The 21144-nt window shown below is 30.9% G+C and overlaps 1 protein-coding gene across 1 annotated transcript in view; it reads right to left on the bottom strand.

The window, feature by feature from the left end:
• The window catches only part of LOC107449504 (tenectin), a 148877-nt gene that overhangs the window by 57733 nt on the left and 70000 nt on the right, over window positions 1-21144 (bottom strand). The window contains exons 3-8 of the mRNA XM_071188061.1: window positions 11315-11509; window positions 4395-4439; window positions 3641-3829; window positions 3519-3569; window positions 3240-3437; window positions 1515-2030 (exon numbers count right to left, since the gene is read on the bottom strand). Coding sequence (XP_071044162.1) covers window positions 1515-2030; window positions 3240-3437; window positions 3519-3569; window positions 3641-3829; window positions 4395-4439; window positions 11315-11509 — 1194 coding nt within the window. The remainder of the gene's footprint in view (window positions 1-1514; window positions 2031-3239; window positions 3438-3518; window positions 3570-3640; window positions 3830-4394; window positions 4440-11314; window positions 11510-21144) is intronic.

Below are 21144 nucleotides of genomic sequence, written 5' to 3'. Positions count from 1 at the left end.
TGTATGAAAAATGGGCATCTTTAAAAAAGACGTCTCTTTTACTTCCTAAATATAAAAATTTATTCTGGAAGAGTTCATTATTAAGATAAAAAGAGATAATTTGTGTTAATGAAACATAAATGTATACATGCACTTTTGTCTGTTTTTCGTGTTTCTATAAGTGAGTCTCGTGTGTCATATTTTATAACTAAACTGTAAGAAATTTAGGATATTTTAGCACTTTTGGAAATGGTGGAAACTACTTTGCACCAAAAGTAATAAAGGGAAGCAACACAGAGAATTAGATGGTGTTTATCATCATCATAGTTGGCCAGACAGTCCAATGTGGGCCAATGCCTTCCTCTGAAGATTTCTTCATAACGACTTCCGATTTATCTTAGATCTCCAATTCTTTTCATTTATTGCAAGAAAATCAGACTCCACCGAATCAGCTCATCTTAACCGCCGTCTTCCCCACTTTCTTGTTCAAGTGGGTCTAAAAGCAATATCTTTTTTATTGTATTGTCATCACTCATTCGAATCACATGGGCTATCCATTTCATTATATTTATTTTTATGTATTTAATAATATCAGGTTGCTTATAAATCTTATACAGTTCAAAGGTGAACGATGTTAGGTGTAGTAAAATACCAGGAATGTTCTTTTTCATTACTTTCCTTTTCATATTGGTAGCCAATTTTGGAATACAGTTTACACATTAAAGTCAGTAAAGTTATTTTCACGATTTCTTATTTTAGGTTGCGCCACACTAATTCTTAAAATAAAATTAATTTTTAAATCAAACATACACTTGCAAAGAATTCAATATAGGCGTAACTAAACTTAAGCGAATAGAAATTAAAAAATTTTTTAAAACAATTGATAGATATTTTAAAACTAGAATAAAATTATCCATAGTGCACAACTAAAAACATTCATTTTTTTTAATAGCAAACTTTTGTTTCGGTAGATATAGAGCATACAAGTTGAGGTCCGCAACAAGCGCACACTACCTTGTACGATCGATCAACACCTTCTAGAAGAGAGAAGACCTCAGCACGGATTAATTTAGTAGTCCTACGTAAGGAACACAAACTGCGCAGTGGAGGCAAGGTAACCAAGATACCGATACGTTAAGGCTACTAAGTTGTGCAGTGGGGAAATTACGAAAGATGCAATTACGTTTGGACTTTCCTGTTTATGATTACCCGTGCTGAGACCTTCTCTCTTCTAGGAAGCATTGGATAGATTCGATTGTAAACGATTTACTGGAGATATAATAAGTACACCGAAATTAGCGATAGCAGAGGCAAAAATACTTCATTAATGGCGTGAAAGCGCGTCAGTTTGGTGTAATCTTCTTTCATTAGAGGTTTTGGAATTTAATTACTCCCTTAGAATGTATATAAAAACTCAATTTAGTGTTAACTTGAAATAAAGTTCTCCTTCACCCGTTTTTTATTATTTTTTTTGGTTGTCCAACAACAAATTTGGAGAACTATTTACAGTATATAGGAAAAAACATATTTATTACCTTCTCCAGGAATCCTATCCACGGGCTTTTCTCCTGGTATTCCATTTTGAAAAATTGGCTTCCCTAACACAGGCCTTTTTCCTTTCACATTAAAATGTGTAATTTTGTTTTCCACATTATAGCTGTTTGAGGCATCAATCTCTGTTGGATGATCTTTCAATAAATTTCCATCATTCAGTTGAGGATTTTTAGTTGTCGTTGGTTTTTTTCCTTTCACAGAAAATTGATTGTTTATTTTTTCAAAAGGTACAAAGGTTGTCTCTTTGGAAGATTCTCTAATATCCTCGGTTGGTTTTATTTCCGATACAGATGTCTCGGGACTGACATTTGTTGATGTCTTTTTAAAACTCAATTCTTCATTGAAATCAGAGTTTTCGTCTAAAATGTCCTTCTTTGGCAGTCCTTTTATTGCTTCTTGCAATGTTGAATGTGTTGCTTCGGTGGAAGAATCAAAAATTGAAGAAAACTGAAGTTTTGGTGTGGAAAGTAACTCCTTAAAAATGTCGGTTGAAGGATCTGTAAATAAGCATACAAATAAAGTAAGTGCACGGCATGAAAACTTTCTAAAAATTAAAAACGTTGACCACGTATATAATGATCTATTATATTTTCTTCTTTTAAAACATCTAGTGAAAGAATATTCATGCCGATCCACAGAGTTAAACATATTTCTAGAAAGTATTATAGAGATCCCGCTTAACCAAATTTTTATGTATAGAAGAATAAAGGATAAAATCCTAGAATAGTTCCCCTCTTGACGACTTTTTGAAATCTCGCCAAGTAGGTGATTATTACTGGGATCAACGTTACCTTTTGATTATTAGAAAATATATGTATAATTTAAATTATTTTCAACCGATTCCGCACAAAAAAATTTTTTAAAAAATTAAATAATAACAGTAATAATAGAAGTAACGGTTAAAAAATGAAACAATAACTATGATTATAATAGCAAGAGATCAGAAGCACAAATGGCAAAAAAATAAACCTTTTTAGCTTTTTTCTAACGAAATCCAACTTTTGCGTATGTATACATATCAAATAACCAATCAGGTTTAAGAATTTTGGTGGTGTGATCGGACATTCAAAACAATCTCCCCAAAATATCTTCCGGAAACCTAATCTGGCGAGATTTCAAAAACTTGCTTGGCGAGATTTTAAAAAAAATTGCCAAGTGGTGGGCTACTCTAGGATCTACCCGAATAAAGGGTTAGTGTCTTATGTTTATCACTCAATACTTCTCTACAAATTTCTTCTGGTTAATAAAATTGTATTACAATATGGTCATATATCTCCCCTTAATATTGACCCATAATATTTAAATTGGACCATGTGTTATATTACCGAGTAATAGTGTACCCCACAAGAGGAAATAGCTATAGACTTATTAGGGGGTACACAATGCGGTAATATAGGTTACTTTGATATACTGCACTTTGCATATGCAGTTGTATTTTAAAACACTTGATTGTTAAGTAGCTTTATTTTTTTACCACTTTTTTATATAATAAGGTATGAATGGGTACACTTATCACATATTTTAATAATTACTTTAATTAACTTTTTTATAAACATATGATTAAACGTGTGTATTTGACAATATAAAGCTTTCTTGGGTTATTTAGGGTGATACCTTTTTATTAATTTGGTTCATTACACTTTAACAGCTGCAAAAAAGAATATGTTTGCTGAAGAATAAATACTTGTTTTCAAAGCAATATTTACCTTCATTACAATCATATTGTTCAGGACAACATTGATCAGGCTTGGTTGGAAATGGAATACAATGCTGACTGGGTGCTTGACATTCCTGAATTACACAAAGCATCTCATTCTTCATACAGTAGCAATGTTCACAAGGATTAGAAGAATTCAATGCTTCTCCATCAGCAACAAACCTACCATCATCCAGTGTACATCCCTCTAGAGATAAATAAGTTAGATTAAAAGATTAATATATTAAAAGATAGATGTATAGGAGAAATTTTAAAGAAGTCAACATACCGTGTAATTCTTGCATAGGTACACCAGGGGTTGTTACTGTATCCTCGTATGCTAAAAGGAAAGGGATATTAATATTAAAAAACCTAACACCGCTTTTCAGAAAAAAGGAGAGTAACACTTACTACAATTGTATCGGCAGGGACAACACTGATCATCTTTATAGATGGGTGAACATCCTTCAACTTTTAGCTCACATTCTTGCATAATACAAGCGGTGCTGTTTCTAATGCAATAACACACTTCACAAGGATTCTTAGGGTTGTGGGGTAATTGAGTTCCATCAGGAAAATATTTACCATCTAGATAGCATCCTAGAACAAATAATAGCATTTCAATTGCTGACCTTTGAATTGAATCAAGTTTCCATTCAATTTTAGCCATCAACCGTGTTAAAACTTATTATTTGTGAACATCTTAAGTTTCTCACTTATTCTTGATGCAATGAAAAAATTTAAATTTTGTTAAGATCAATCATATAACCAACATTGTGCATCTCCAAGAATCAATGTTTTTTTTCCTGCGGCAGGCACTGTTGTTCTTCACCTCGAAAGATGCCGGTAGTGTTGCTCATTTAACGTTACCCGGTGGGCACCATTTAACCTAAGTCACGGAGGCGAGCAACATTACCCATGCCATACTGCCACAGATACCCGTTTATAGGATGGGCCACATTCACACAACAGAGAACAACACTCAGAGCGAAACATTTATGCCCTGAGCGGGATTCGAACCCGCAGCCATTGGCTTCGCAGTCAGGTACGCTGACCGCTCGGCTACCTGGCCACCTTATGAATCAATGTAAAATTGAAAAAGACTATTAATCGATGATTTATCAAAAAATAAAAATTGCAATCTTAACGAAGTGAATCAAATTACCTGGTTTTTTGTCCTTTACTTGAGTTTCTGTTGAGTCTTTAATAACTGTTAAAGAGAAAACAATAAGTATTTTTAAAAAAATGAATAATGTTTTTCAATACAACTAAATTGTAATTAAAAAATGTGCAGCAATCGATTCCTTTTAAAACAGATTCTTAGATTTTTAAGAAAATGTCCCCTTAAGTATAAAAACATTTAATTTTAAATATGCTTTTTTTGTATATTCACAGTCGCTTTTAAATCGTCACGAATGCCGTTTAAGTAAAGTATTCAATCAAAATATATGAAGAAAAAAACGATATGAAGAAATATCCCTCCAATCAAACCGAAAATAATAATTTTTAATCTATAAAACTTTTTTCACAGTGATTTAGCTTTTAAAATTGATTCCAATCATTACTCATCTTTTTCTCGGTACCTTTACAATCGGAACAGGTTCGATCACTTTTTGGATACTGAAAAGAAGTTTTCAAAACATCAAAATAAAAATTAATTATGAGAAGATAACATACGATTACACAATGGAGAAATCCAATCATTTGCTTGCATTTTTATATTTTAAAAATTTCTTTTCAGTATTTAAAACTACATGGCTTACTCTAGGTTTGACTAAACTTACTTTTTCTATACTTTCGGTTATGGAGGTGAAAAAGAATTTACAGGGAAAAGTTTCTTCCGGCGTTCTCTTTCAAAGTTTTGACCTCGTGCATGCTAAGGAATTAGTGCAAACGATATTTTAAGTTGCAAAATCATACACAAGAAAGTACTTTTTGTGAATAAGCCTACATTTTTTTCGACTCTCAAAATATGTAACCACAATATGTAAATGAGTAACCATAATCTGAAAAAGATGAGCCCACTAGTTTGGTCAAGAGAGCAGTTGAAAATTTGGATACTTCAATGTTAATTTTACTTTTTGGCTATTTAGTCATATCTCGAAAACCTTTTAAGCGAATTCAAAAACTATAGCACGTAGTTAAAAAAATTCGTTAATCCAGAGATAATTCCGTGCCATTTTTTTATTTTTTAAACGTTACAAAATATTGTAACATATGAATCATAAGCTTTTAATCGTGTCTTTATTTCAGGAGAGAAAAATTGTATTTTAAAGATATTTTACAAAAGGATATTTTTCTTTTTGTGCATCGGTTATCTATAATATCTCTAAGACAAAGGAAAAGTTATGAGTAGTTTCTAAAATCTTTCTAAGAAAAACAATGATTTAGGGAAAGCATCGCCATTCAAACAATTACTCCATAAGGGGAAATTTTAGAAACACATCATTAAGTCTCAAAATAAAAATAAATTAAAAAATTTATTAAAAAAAGATGACATTTTGGAAAATTTCTATATATTTAGTTTTAAATCCTTTTTAAAATGTTTGGTCATAATTTAATGTACTTTTCAAATAATTTAATGTAAATTCAGATATTTTTATTATTTTGTTTTTAAGTTTCTTAAATTTTTTTACCAATATCTGTTAGTTCACTTATTTCAAAAGCAAAATAATTATAAATACGGAAAAATTTTGAAACAATTTTAACCTTCATTTTAGAATTATTTTTTTTAAAATTCTTTTTACATTATTATTTATTTCAAATTCAGTTTAACTATAAAATAAAGCAAGTTGAATTTATTTTTTCTTTTGATACAAGCGATAAGGAAATGAACCAGTTTAATCCAAAAAAAAAAAACTAAGGGATCAGACTGATCTGCTTTGTAAATACATTTAATAGGTATATATCTCCAGTTGCTGTTATGTATTTGATTGTTAAAATTTTAAAAACGTTCAGAATACTCCTTAACTTAATGCAGACTTTTTGCAAATCTTTTAGTTATCAGTGGAGAGGAAATATCTTGAACATGATTTCGAAGACATTAGAATTTATGAGGTTTCTGAACAAAAAATACAGTAAAAGTAGTACTTCATTTATTTCGTATTAGAGCCGCACAATGGGCTATTGGCGACGGTCTGGGAAACAATCCAGAGTATTATCCGTAGATATGCCATCACAATTTTGATCCTCTGAAGAGGGGATGGCTCCCCCACTTAGGTAAATTAACGACCTACTCGTGAAGTCAAGCACTTTATGGTAAAACAGTTGAACGAGAATCACTATTGCGAATTGTCGGTCCCTTGTTTTAAGTGATCGGTCCCTTGATATGAATCATATATTTTTGGTGGATAAAAGTGGTCACCTGCCCGCTGCTGACCACAAACAGTGATGCTTGACTTCGATGATCAACTGGGAACCCTGTCATACTATGGAATTTTAAATACATAAGTGGATTTATAGGGGTTGGGCAAAATAATGGAAACACATCTATACTAACACATTTTTTTATCTTTCTCAAAAGAATACTTAGAAACTCATTTTACAAATTTAAAAGTGCTTAGGCTATGGAATTTTTTATACTTATCAATGAAGTTTAAAGCTTTCAGAGGTTTGAGGAGTCCCAGTAAATGGAAAAAAGTGTTTTTGAACACGCTATTCCAAAAAGTGCAGTAATAAATTTGTAACTTGTAACAATTGTTTTGGTTATTACATGCGATTTTTGCACAAAATTTCAGAAACTTAGTTTAAATATTTATGGAATTATGGACATTTTTATAAAAAAAAAAACTAATTTTTTTGTCTTACGTTTTTTTTTTTTATTTNTTTTTTTTTTTTTTTTTTTTTTTTTTTTTTTTTTTTTTTTTTTTTTTGCTATAATTTTAAAAAAATTCAATAAAATAAAGTAAAATTTTAGGAAAAATTTTAATTTAATTACAAAATCATTGCCTTAAAAATTGAGAAATTTTTTTTTAAAGCTGCTCAAGATATGAGCAATTCTAGTAGTTCTGTTATACTGCGCGTGTGCGGTAAAAAATTGTTTTCTTCTTTATTTTGTATCAAATCGCGTTTGACAACTAATAAAAAATATTCGATTTGAATGTCTTAAAAATTAAAAAAGTTTCAAGTAATTTTTTAAGTAGTTTTCGTGTTTTTTTAAAAGAAAACTCAAATTGATAAGGGGTTTTCCACATATTTTATTTTATACTATAAAACAAAATTTATTAAAAATGACACCGGCAGTGTTAATATTATTTATTTCTCCATATTAATTATTTCTAATACTCAATAGATGGCGCTCTGCGCAGCAATGTAAAATCAGTTAGTTTCTACACAGTTTTCCTCCATAACACTGTAACATCATCATCATCCTTCTTGTTATTAAATATATTTTATGTTAAAGGCGTTTTGTGTAATGAATGAAACCCCGAGATCTGAAAGATCATATCACCGTATTTAATAGGCAGTTTTGGGGATCATCCCTCATAAAAGTATCTTTTCTTTTGCATGTTTTCTTTCCTTATACAATCATATTTCGGTGTATAACGTTTATTGTAAGGTATTATCATTTTTTACTTAATTTTATCTTATGGTATAAAATAATATTTGTAGAAAACTCAATATAATTTTGAGCATTCTTTTAAAAGGTAAAAAAACTACTTTGCTTGAAACTTTTACCGTTTTACCGTTTTACGATATTCAAATCAAACTTTTTTCATCAGTTGCCTACGATTCATTAAATATTTTGAATGTTATAGCAAAAAATCGTAAAGTAAAAAATAGTTTTTTTTTTTAAAAAATGTCAATATTTTCATAAATATTTCAGCTAGGCTTACGAAATTTTGTGCAACTATTGCATGTAATAATTAAAATAACTGTTACAAGTTATAAATTTATTGCTACATTTTTACCATAGGATGTGCAAAAACCCTATTTTGCGTTTGTAATTTATTGTTAGTCCCTCAAATTTTTAAAAGCTTTAAACTTAATTGATATGTATGAGAAATCACATGATCTAAACCTGTGGTTCCCAACCTGGGGGCGATAACCCTTAGGGAGGGCGATCAGGGGGCGACGAGTATTCAAAAGATAAAAATTGCTAATAATATTATTAACAAAAGCTATTTGAGATCGAAATTGAAAACATATATGAAACTTATGGTTTTGGTGTAGACAAAGAATTATGATAGTTAAAAATCAAAAAACTTCAAGTTCAGGATCGTTTTCGTCATACGTTTTGGTATCGCAGGCGGAAATCTGTCCTTCAAGAATTCTCTTCTGTTGAAAGTCATGGTCTTTTATATACCTTCTTCTCCTCAAATGTTCCTCTCTCGTCTCATTCCCTGCTCTCCGATTTTAATAGGAGAAACGGATTGATAGACGAAACATTTATCGCTAGATAACTATGCGGTTCGGCAGTTATAATACGGCTTTCAGGAAAACTCCAGACCTCAGTGTCGCGTCGCTGCTAGTGCTATGGTTACGAGGAAAATTTTCGCTTTGTATAGGCGAGCGTGAGGGGAATAGTTTTGTCTTAATCTTGGCATAGGTCACTACAAGTAAACCAATCGTCACATTCATTCCTTCATTGCACCCCCATTAAAATGTGCTCTTGCTTGTAACCATAGAAGCAGACATCCCCAGACCAGTTTCTTATAGACCTGAGAGCTATAAAAAAGTTGTAGAGAGAAAGGTGGGAAATGTAACACTACGTTTTTGAAAAGTAGTTCTACATTTTCTTGGAATTAATGACAGTGAACAATGGAATTATGAGTACAATTATAAAGATATATTGTATAGTAAGACGATTTTATCTTGAAACATGTATTTGAAGTTTTTTCGTCTTTAAATGTATTCCTCCCATAAATACCATCTCAGAAAATCGAATGCACAAAGTAGATGTTTTAATTTAGCGATGAATTAGTTTCCAAGGCTAAATAATTGGCGCTTTGGCTATGTTTTTGCACTGGTCAGCCAGCTCTTTGACTCTCCTCGCCATTGCTATAGTGTCCTTACTCTTGTGCAGTTCTAAAATCGTTTTCTTTCCCTCGCATAGCTTAATTGTTTTTTTCTTTTAAAATTTTGTTATTAGTCATTGACTGTTAATTGTTAGGTTGTTTTATATCGTTATTAATTGTTTTAATCGTTATTATTTGCTACTTGTTTTTCACCGTTAATAATTGTTAGCTTGTTGCATGCATTTATATTGAAGTGTCAGTGGATTCGAAAAGGAAGTGTCGTCAGTATTCATCCGAATATTTAAAATTCGATTTTATCGCGTCATTGCAAAATGCGGAGTTTCCATATTGTCTTTTGTGTGCTAAAACATTTACTAGTTATGAGGCGATGAAACCCTCGCGAATGAGAGACCATTCATAGAGATTACATAGTGAGCAAACCCCTAAGTTATTTTCAAGATCTGAAATCTAAATTTGAAAAACAGCCTAATTTAAATTAACTATTTAAAAAACAAACAACCGGTCTTGACAAAGGTCTTCTTGCTTCCTACGAAGTTTCTTTATTGATTGCTAAATGTGGTAAACCTCACACAATTGGTGAAACTCTTGTTTTACTTGCTACTAAAAAAATTGTTGAAATCATGTTGGGTGAGAGATCGAGCAATATAAGTCACTCTGTTCCTCTGAGCAATAATACTGTTTCCAGGCGTATTGATGAGATGGCCGCAGACGTTGAATCAAAACTAATCAAATTTTTGGATGAAGGTAAATTTGCGTTGCAGGTTGATGAATCAGTTGTGATAGATAACAAAGCTATTGTATTAGCTTACGTGAGATTCATAAATGAGAGTTACTGAGTTTCTCGACACCACTGATCCCGTTTTAAGTGAGAGTTTGAAGCAACGCAAGTTGGAAACTGCGTACCTCACGGATATTTTTGAAAAAAATGAACGAAATCAACTTAAAACTTCAAGGAAATAAAATGAACATTATCAAGGCTAAGGGAATCATATCTTCATCCATCGCCACGCCAAGTTTGATATCTACAAGTCAAACATTGGTCACAAAGAGCTAATGAAATTTCCCACTCTCAAAAAGTGTTCAATGGCAGATATCGAGGTTCTCGGAAATAAAATCTTAAATTTTACTGATCACCCTGATCAGTTAAAAACTGATATGGAATCAAGATTTAAAAATTAGAAATTGTTGAAATTAGAAATTCCGGATTGGATTTTCGAACCTTTCTCTTTTGAAGTTGTGGATAAGCTCACTTCCTCTTTGTAGAAGAGATCACTTCCTCTTTGTAGATTTGAAGTATGACTGAGAGGCTAAAGTCGTCTTTAAAAAATACGGTTACGAGTTAGCTTGGGTAAAGTTTATGGACACTTATCCACAATTGTGGAAACCAACTGAGCCACTCCATATCTCGTTCCCGTCAACATTTTGAGGGGAGCGAGGATTTATTTCTGTCGTCCAGCTGCTCACAAAGCAGAGAAATAGGTTGGACATTTGCTTCAAAGGAGATCTGCGTTTAAATCTGACGAGCATAAAGCCTGATATTCAAGCTTTAACTGAAATACATCAAGCACAGAGCAGTCATTGAAGTGGTAAAAATATACTTTCTCACTCTTCATTTTTTTCTCAAATTTTAGTTGTTAGCGTTTTAACTTTTCTTGATAACATTAAAATATGAATTTAAAAAAATGTACTTTTGTTTGATTATTCCGTTTTAAATATTATTTCTTTTTGAAAAAAAAGATGCACAATTTTTTTTAATTAATAAAAATGGCAGTATAAAATTGCATCCTTATTTGCATTACAATTTAAATAAAAATCAAATATAACCTATTTTAAGTGTTTGGTTGCTCACAAGCAACAATGAATGGTTTTTGAGCAAAAAGAGAAAGGGGCGATGTGTGTCAGCCAACCTCAAGAGGGGGGCGATGGTCCACGAAAGGTTGGGAACCACTGATCTAAGCACTACTTAAGTTATAAGATGATTCTTTAAGTATTTTTGGGGAAATATGAAAATAGTGTATTAGTATAGAAATGTTTCCATTATTTTGTTCGCCTTAACATCATGATGAATCGGTATAAAAATTCAAATGATGTTGAAAATGAATCTTACCTTCAGGACACCAAATTTTTGGACAGCAGTCTCCTTCTTCTTTTTCTGTTATGCATTCTTCTCCTATAGGTCTGACAAAAGGGCATATTCGAAGATAGCACATAAGCATACTATGCACACATGTACAATTCAAACAGGGTTCATTGGTGTCAATTTGTACGCCGTTTTCATAATGATTATTCTGGTAAATGCAACCTGTTGTTCAAATGGATTTAAAATTAAAATTTATTTTTCAAACAATGCAATTGAGTTAAACATGTGTACTTTAGATATAAACTTTTTTTTTTGGGATTTTGATTGATAAATTGTTTTAAAAAATAACAAAAAAAGCACTTCTTAATTAAATATTTTTTAAAAAAAAACTCTTAATATCAACTACCCAGAGCAAATTAAAGTATGAAGATTCAAAACAAAACAGAAAAGCACAACATTTTAAGTTACTCAACAAATTATAAGCAAAAGTGTATTAGTAACATGTCTTCGTTAAAAAATTTATCTTAAAGTGAGTTATATTAGTATATATAACAGCGTTGTTTACACTTCAGTGAAAAAAATTTCATTTGGCAATTTAATGAATTGTCATTTCCATAGAGTAGAGAGGCATCACATCAAAAGTGTGACACTGAATACATCGAAATAGGCGGAGAAGCATTTTGCAAGCCTTTATCCGCATGTGAATAATATATTGAAAAAAAAAAAGGTTTAAAAAGTTCTTTCGTATCAAATGTATATTATTTATTGATGTAAGCAAGAGAAAAAGCAATAAAATGCATTGTCATCTGAATTCAATAGTTATGCAATGAAAACAATTTAAATGTGTAATGTTTGTAAATTCGCTTAAATCTGTTAATTACTGTAGATGGCTATATGGAATTCGTATCTTTAACGCATTTTTATATTTCTGTGAAGGAAGCGGTCACTTTTTTAAAAAATTTCATGCGTCAGAGAGTCTATTTGTTATTGATATAATAAATAATTTAAATGATAAATATTTTTATTTCTGAACTTTTATGTTTACAATAACACAAATATCGAACGAGAATATTATTTAATAAAGATTTTGAGTAGGAGCTATCAAGGCATAACATGAAAAGGTTTTAGTAAAGTAAGAAGTTCATTTAACAAACTTTAAACGCATCTGGCAAGCTTTTTAAATAAAAAGAAAATCGTCGATGCCTAGGATTAAATTGAAATTTTGCTTCAGATTTCACAAATAATTGAACACATCATGAAATCGACATCAAAGTGTATATGTTAAGCACATAACGATCGTGAGTTTTATTGGTTTGATGAAGAAAATAAAAACAAGCATAAAAGCAGATCTTGAACAAACATGAAAGTGATGTACCGTTTTTATTTAATCTGACTGAAAAAATTACAAAAAGCGAAATTTACTGATATTTAAGAAAATAATTTTTGTTAAAAAATTGTCGAACTGATTGTTCAGCAGTAAAATTTGTAATAAAAATTATTGTTCTGATTAAATGCTGTAAATGGTTATCAACTATATCAATATAAAACAGGTGTTGGAGTAAAGAAAAAAAAGTATTTTGACGTTGGAGTAAAGAGAACTGTTAGAACTGTTCATTTTTTAAATTACGATTAAAAATAACACCTTCAATTAAGATAGCAAGAAAGCGTGATTTGCTTTTCAGACTTCCCTCGTATACTGCACAACGGTTGGTCTTATGTGTGGGCACATGAACCCGGTCATCCGGATGTCACAGAGGTGACAAACAAATTTTGAGTGGCGATTATATATTTAACTTCTCAATTACGATCTGCCACTTTTTTATGTTTTAATATTTACATTAAAAATCTGTCCGAGAATTAAGCTCGAACGATATTTATTTACCGTTTTCGACCGTATTTTTAATAATTATAGCAGAAAAATTTCCATTTTTTCTTATATATGCAGTTTCGTGAGTTCCTCAAATTTCTGATTCTACGTTTTGTAATAATATTGTGTTGAAAAATAGGAATTTTAAAAATCAACTTTAAATCCAAAGTAATAACTGCAATCGATGAAATCGGTTTACAATAAAATCTAACTAATGTGCTCGAAAATCGAAAGATAATGACTCATTCGTGCGATTCGAGATTAGATAATAGTAATTCACGTAACAGTTCGAGTTTTTTAAAATTATTTAGAAATCCATGTATATAAGTCCGAAAAATATGAGTTAGCGATGAAATCTCCGCAAGTCGAACGCATTCGTCAAAAAGTTACTGTTAAATAGATGAAAACAGATTTGAATCATGTTAAAAATTATTATAACGTTAATTGCACGAAAACAAAGATATTTATAAAAAAACTACAAATATAGAACTGTATACTTTTCAACTATATTTCAAAAACTACTGATCGCAGAACTGTATAGGTATAATTCTGTCCGAAAAAATGAATCGAGAATTTAAGATACCGCGAGCTTTATACTCAATTTCTGATTGGGTCTTGTTTTACATGTTTCAAAAAATAAGGCTTATTAGAATTATCCTCCTTCACCCTTTTGACTGTTGAGTTCGTTCGACAGAAGATCTCTTAATGATGGATTCGATCTTAAACAAAATTTCTCCTTCGATAACGTTCAAAACGCGGCATTTGCAATGAACAAGCTGTAAAGTATAAAATTATAGCGTAACAGCAGGTTGTGGGAGCATTTTAAGGTGTGTTCATACTGAAGTGAAGACTTACTGCCATGAATTTGCCCGAGATATGCGCTTAACATATTCAGCTACTATACTATATTGAACTGAATAACTCAAAAAAATTTAGCAATGAAAGGTTGTATTTTAAACATAATTTCTTAATTCAAGGGTTTTTATAGAATTTAATAACATTTATCGAATAATGTTTGTTATTTTAACAAAATGTTGGGTGAGTTAGTAAATTGGAAAAATTTTAAAATATTTACACTCGACTCAATATATCACTGTTCAAAACTCATCACTATCCAAAGTTAAACAAAATTCGTAAAATGTAGAATAAATGAGTAAATATTGGTTAAATTGTTCAAAATCACTTGTAAAGATTATAACACAGTGAGCACATGCGAAAAATATGCTCTGACATGCGCTGCACACGAGAGGGAGTGTAAAACCAGTTCGTGTTCCATACGGAAATCAGGCAGGTTATGTGTAATTGCTATGTGGAAGAGAGAGTTTAATGATATAAAAGAGCAAAGTAGGGCACAAAACACCAAATGGACATGTTTTTGAAATGAAGACATATTGACACGAGTACAATTTAAAACTGAAGCTTCTCAAATTTTAAATGTGCCCCAGTTTATGATCCCAAGCCTGTGACTGATGCTTGAAAGTACGGGAGGTGTTACCCAATGACTAGTACAAGCAAGACTAAGAGTAATAACCGTTCGAAAAGATCAATATTAGGCAATAAATGTGCGACGTGAAGGTGATAATTGTTCCTGGTTGTGCTAAAGAATTTGATTCAGCACTCACAGCTGTCACAGAAGTTTCAACAAAATGTTATAAGAAATTCATTCATGGTGATCTGTATGCTAGACTATCAGTTTTTCAAATAATTCTCAAGCCAGGGCATGGTATGGATTTATTGCTTTAAAGTTTTGAGGAAAAATCCATTGACATTCTAAAAATTATAGCGCGCAACTTCTCCTAATCTAATTATTTTCTACCTTTTTTAAAAGTTATTTTGCTATCGAATAATACTATAACATCAAAAGATTGTTAAGCACAAAATATCCAAAACACAAAAATCAAATATTTAATCCAAAATGTTGAAGGCCTCTTAAAACTAAAATTCAGTGATCGATTCCGAATGAAGCCATTTTGGACATTGCATCGAATTTTTTTTATTACTTTCTGGTTGAATAAAGGTACTTCCATTTTTCGTTTTGTTTGCTCCCAGTCATCAAACATTTCTTTACATATCTTGTAAATTAGCACGGATTCCTCACTGAGGCCAACACGAGTATTTAAACGACTGTTCTAGTGACATTCGAAAAATGGCCTCTTAACACTAAAAGTCAGTGACAATTTCCAAACGAAGCCATTTTAGCTCGTAACATTTATATTACTTTTAGGTTGGATAAAGGTGCTTCCATGTTTTGTTTCTTTTGCTCCCGTTCATCAAACATTTCTTTGCACATCTTGTAAATTAGTGTGGATCCCTCACTGAGGCCAACACGGGTATTTAAACACATATGAAGATAACAATCACAAAGAATTAAGCATTTACCTTTTTCTCTCACTGTTCTAGTGACATTTGAAAAACAGCCTTTTAAAACTAAAATTCAGTGATCGATTCCGAACGAAGCCATTTCAGCTATTGTATCGAATTTTTTTTATTACTTTTACGTTGAATCGAGGTGTTTCCATGTTTTATTTTGTTTGCTCCCATTCATCATACATTTTGACACAATTAGTGTGGATCCCTCACAGAGGCTAACACTGGTAATTAAACTCATGAAAGGATAATAATCACAAAGAATTTAATATTTACCTTTTTCTCTGGCTGTTCTAGTGACATTTGGAAAAGGAGCTGGAAAAAAAAGTATTAATGAGAGCTTTTTTTAAAATGTCGATTAAATTTTTTTTTAAAAGTATCTCTACACATATTGGTATTGTGTTTGAAAAACCCATGAAAGATCATTACAATTTATTGATATTTAAAAAGGTAAATAAAAATAATATAGTTGAGAAATTCTTTCCTTAATAGATATTATAAAAAGAAAAGATACCATCTATTAATGGCAGTCATAAAATAAAGAAAAAACTAGTAAAAGAGGAACATTAGAAAAGTAATGAAAAACTACACGAATCTCTTAATTAGCTTAAGCCGTTGAATGAAAGGTCCTTCACCTTAACCTTGAGATGTTTCTCTGTTCTTTGACTCCACTTTATTGTTTCTCATGAAAAACTTCACACGCCTATCAGACACATTGTATTTTAGATGCCATTCTTTTTACAATAATTTGTACTTCGGAGTAATCTAAAAAAGGGATTAACTGAACACAAATAATTTAAATTATTTCACATTTTCAACTTTTTATGTTCAAAAGGATAAATAATTTTTTCATTCATTTTAAAAAATGTCCTTAAAAGTACTTTTTAGATTAAAGATATTTATTATTTTTTACCCTAATTTTTTACGTAGAATTTATTAATAATATCTTTTATCTACAAGACAGCAAAAATGTTCAAGATAATTGCACCGGTCAAAAGAAAACTCTAATAAATTATTTTTTGTGCAATTTAGAATCGTCGAAACATGGATCAAACTATTTTCACTCTTAAAAATGAAAACACTCCACCCACAGTCTTTGATTGCTCATACGCATCACATACAATTTGTCACACATAGCTATGAAACATGCACTGTTAGAAGTGTCTCGGAAAAAATGGTTATATAACTATTCATTTAAATGTTATTTTACCATTTTAGAGCAAAACACTCAAATAACCATAAATAAGATGGTATTCAAATTGTTAACTGTAAGAAAAACCGTTTATTATCAGCTTTCACCTAATATGGTTAAATAACCAGAATTTTATAGCCCTAACTAGATCCACCTAATGAAGCTCTTATATTCTTGCACATGGGTACACATTATAGCCGAGAGGACTAATCTGATAATCTAGCAGCTTTGACACAACAATATTTCCTCTATTTCTTTCAACACATAAAGAGTTTCTAGTGTCCTGCACTCCCCAATTTGTGACCCTGGGTTATTAGAATACAATACACGCATAGATGCCAGCTCCATAAAGCTGCTAAACTATCTCCAAGGTCTAATTGAATTTCTTTTTTATGGTTTTGAAACCATGATTGTTATAAATGGTTAACAAACCGTATAGTTCTGTATTCACGTTTTTTTAACCATGCAAGCTGTAAACGGTTTAAAAACGTAAAGGCAAAAAATGTTCTTTACCATAAACTTTAAGGTTAATTGGATGGACAGACTGCTGTCGGTTATTTTACTGTCATTTTAGAATGAAAATTCTAACAGTGTAACATAACCAATATTCGGTTTTAAAATATTTGATTTCCCCCTCCCCCCGTTTTTTTAGGGGTCATCCCAAATGACTGCCTGCTTTGAAAAATAAATTAAATTAGAATACATTGATCTGAAACCATGTTAAAAATATGTACGAATCAAAAAGACGCTTAACATTACTCTAGACAATTGAGTTTTATAACGAGAATTTATATAAGGAATCAAAAACTTTATTAACCCTAAGGATTAAACGTCCTTTTAATTAGTTTTACTGCGTATGTCTATGATGTTTTGCTCTGAAATGCGCTTTCTGGCATGCAATAACTTTTAAAATGTCGTTTTAAAAATGCTGCATAACCATTTATGCAAATTGCATTAGGCTGTTACGCATTGTATCACCTCCTCCCACAAAAAAAAATTTACGGAGAAAGCTGGATATTGTTTAAAAAGTTCTGGTTTCCATTCATTATGAATATTTGAAGTTTATCCCTCCTTCGATGTGAACTTTAACTGTGTTTTTTAAAAGGGTAACAATGGGCTAGAAACTTAAATAGTGTTATCTAAAATACCGAGTATTAAGGCCTGTTCACACGGTCCAAGTTGTTGAATACGAGAAATTGGAGGAATTCCTCTCTCCAAGAAATTGGATGATTCGTCGACACTATCCAAATTCTTGAATGTCACTGATTGGTCAGAGTCAGAAGAAAAACTCTCGCATACGCATTGTTCATATTCAATATTATAAAATCATACGTACATGAATTTAAAATTGCTAAATAAATTCAAATAAAATCATAATAAACCAAATAGGCCATAACAAATTAATTTATTTGAACTAAAAAACATGAAAACAAACGACAAAATGACATAATGGGATGTCTGCTTGTTGATGAAACTAACTTAAGAAGCTGATTGGTTAAGGGAGGAAAAACTTGGACGGAAAGTAGAATATGCTCCACTATCGTCCAAGGACTTGAACCAAGAACTTGGATGATCGTTTACACTATCCAGGCTCAAAGCAAAACAAGTTTCCATCAATTTCAATCAATATTCGTCCAAGAACTTGGATCGTATAAGCAGGCCTTAAGCTGAATCAACGAAGATCAAAACAAAGTCAGTAGGGCTTTTGTATAAAAAGTACCATTTCTTCTCCATTTAACTTTAATCTAGACAAATAGTTATTGTTTCCTATGCTCTTTTTATTTCTTCTAAATCGAATCAAAATAAATACTATAAAAAATATAACTTTTGACTCATTTAACTTTACTATTGCGACAAATGGGATAGTGTGCCTTATGCTGTTTCTAATTCCTCTAAATTGAATGCAAGTAAAACAAAGTGGATGGACTTAATAGTTTTGAAGTTATATGTTATTACGCTTAAATGAGTATACGGGAAAACTATAATTTTTACACATCAACCGTTCATAATAATTAGTTCTATCCACTTGGTTTGCTTTTATTCGAAAAAACAAAAATGGGATCTTCTAGATGTATAAGACCAGGAAAAATTTTACTTTAAACTAATCAAATAATGTTTTCGTTGGCTCAAGAGCACGAAAAATAGTATTAAGTCCCTTGAAAATACAGAAATATTCTAAAGGTAGAACAATCTAAACTTAATGTAATATTTTTGTAATATGAATGAGATTTCATTAAAAAACAAACAATGAAATGAAAATGTAATTTACCTGAATTTATAAGAACAAAAGAGGCTATAAGTGTTAAAATCCAAATCATTTCTGTAAAAGAAAAAAAGAAAACAATTATTTTAGAATCGAAATGATTCAAAGAAATTAGTAACAAAAAACAAAATGAATACAGTCAAAATACCGACAGATACAGTTAAAATACCGGCAGTTAAAAGTTTAGTTAATTTTATACTCGCGTATTTATCTTGTTTCGTTATTCATTTTGAAAATAATAATACTAATAAATTCACGTAGGAGATATAAAAATTTTTTCATATTCTTACATAATTCCAATGAACAAAAATCAGGAACAATTTCTATTGGAATTCCTGTGAATTACTATGTTATCAAATAAGAAAATAATTTTGTGTAAAATAAAAAGTCTTTTGAGATTCACATTTGTGTCATGTGTTTTGAGAGACATATGCTATTAAGATTGTATTTTAGTGAGAAAAAAAAATTCTGACAAACCACTATAAAAATTTTACTGTAAAAATGGATTTTGCGATAAACCCTGAGTTTTCTGAGTGCTTTTTAGCGCAATTTTTCAGGAATTTTTTTGCAGTGTATATGAAAATAAGTGCTAAAAGAAATTATATACTTTTCTCATTTTTCACATACAATGTGAGTGGTTCAAGAAGCTAAACATGCTTAGTGTAGATGAAGCTACTAATTGCATCTTAACGTGGTTTACTGAGGTGGAAAGTTTATATATTTGAGAATTTAATCTTTGGGGGTAGAAAAGTAAATAAGACAAACCAATTATATTCATAAATGTAAAAAAAATTTTAGACGTATATTTGCTATCACTTTCTTATTTTTATTAGATTTTCTATTAAATGGCTCTTTCGTTAACTAGTCTACCTTCATAGTGGTCTGATCGGACTACCTATAAAATACCGTGTGGAGGCTTTCAGTTGTAGGAGGCGTTGGTTTTGGACGTTGTCAGTAATTTGTTTATAATCTAGAATGAGATGACGGAAGTTTGTTGTCTTCTTTTACTAAGATACTCATCAACAAAGTCTAAACTTTCCTTTAAAATACACTATAAAAACTATATTGCAATACTCATCCGAATTTGGTGTAGAAAATCTCTACGAAGTGTATGAATGATTTCAAGTTAATACCGAATCGAGCTTTCTTACACTCTTCGAAGGGTGATGTTAACACATAGAAATTGATGAAGCTTATACCATCTGAAACTTGCTGATGAAGCTCCGTAAACTTAGAGAATAAATCGTGTATATTTAAATTATCTAACTAGATTCTTGCGTGAAATGATAACAGGGCACGTTTTAAATGAATAGCAAATGCTTTTGGACCATAAGTTTGAATATTGCAAAAGCTGATAGTGCAATTTCAAAATACTGACATTATGGTACCCAAAATGGCAGTTTGTTTACATGAAGCATACTTTTAGTCGGATTTAATCGACAAACTCGTCATAGCTATTTAATACCAAGTAAGTTTCAATTATCTTTCCTAATTGATAAACACATGGATTATGGTCAATTATTTGCCAAGTAATCTTCTTGTCGGATTGATTTGACAAACTACTAGTATAAACTTCGGTTTTGTTCGAATTCAAATTAATATTCTATCTGTGCTGTGTGTATGTTTGATTAAAGAACGAGTTTTATTTTGAGAAATATTGTATATAATCATCCTAAATTTATGACTCATACTTTAGATTGTATCGTAAAAGTAACTTGAGTGAATCTTATGTGTATCATATCTTACTGATGGCAGCTACTTTAGAGTAAAACAAACATTCAAGGTGTTTTACTACACCAGGAACTATCCTTGCTTTTTCTGTAGTAGAACACTTAGTGTAACACCAGTTTGTAAAGTAGTTGCCTCCATTTTGGTGTTCAGATACACGAAATTTTTTACAATGCACCTAACTGTAAAAAAAGGCAGTGTTTAAATAAATGTTCACTAAGTGTTCTACTACACCAAAACCAAGGATAGTTCCTAGTGTAATAAAACACTTACCATATTCTTTTTCATTATTTGGAGTAAAGTAGCCGCCACCCTGTTTGTTATTCAAAAATACTAAAAATTATATTTACAGTAAGATATGATACACATAAGAATCAGTACAGTTACTTTTACGATACAATATAAAGTAAGAATCATAAATTTAGGATGCATATGGGTGA

The sequence above is a fragment of the Parasteatoda tepidariorum genome, chromosome X2 (genome assembly GCF_043381705.1).
Source record: "Parasteatoda tepidariorum isolate YZ-2023 chromosome X2, CAS_Ptep_4.0, whole genome shotgun sequence".
NCBI lineage: Eukaryota > Metazoa > Arthropoda > Arachnida > Araneae > Theridiidae > Parasteatoda > Parasteatoda tepidariorum.
This window is presented reverse-complemented; position numbering and strand designations above follow the sequence as displayed.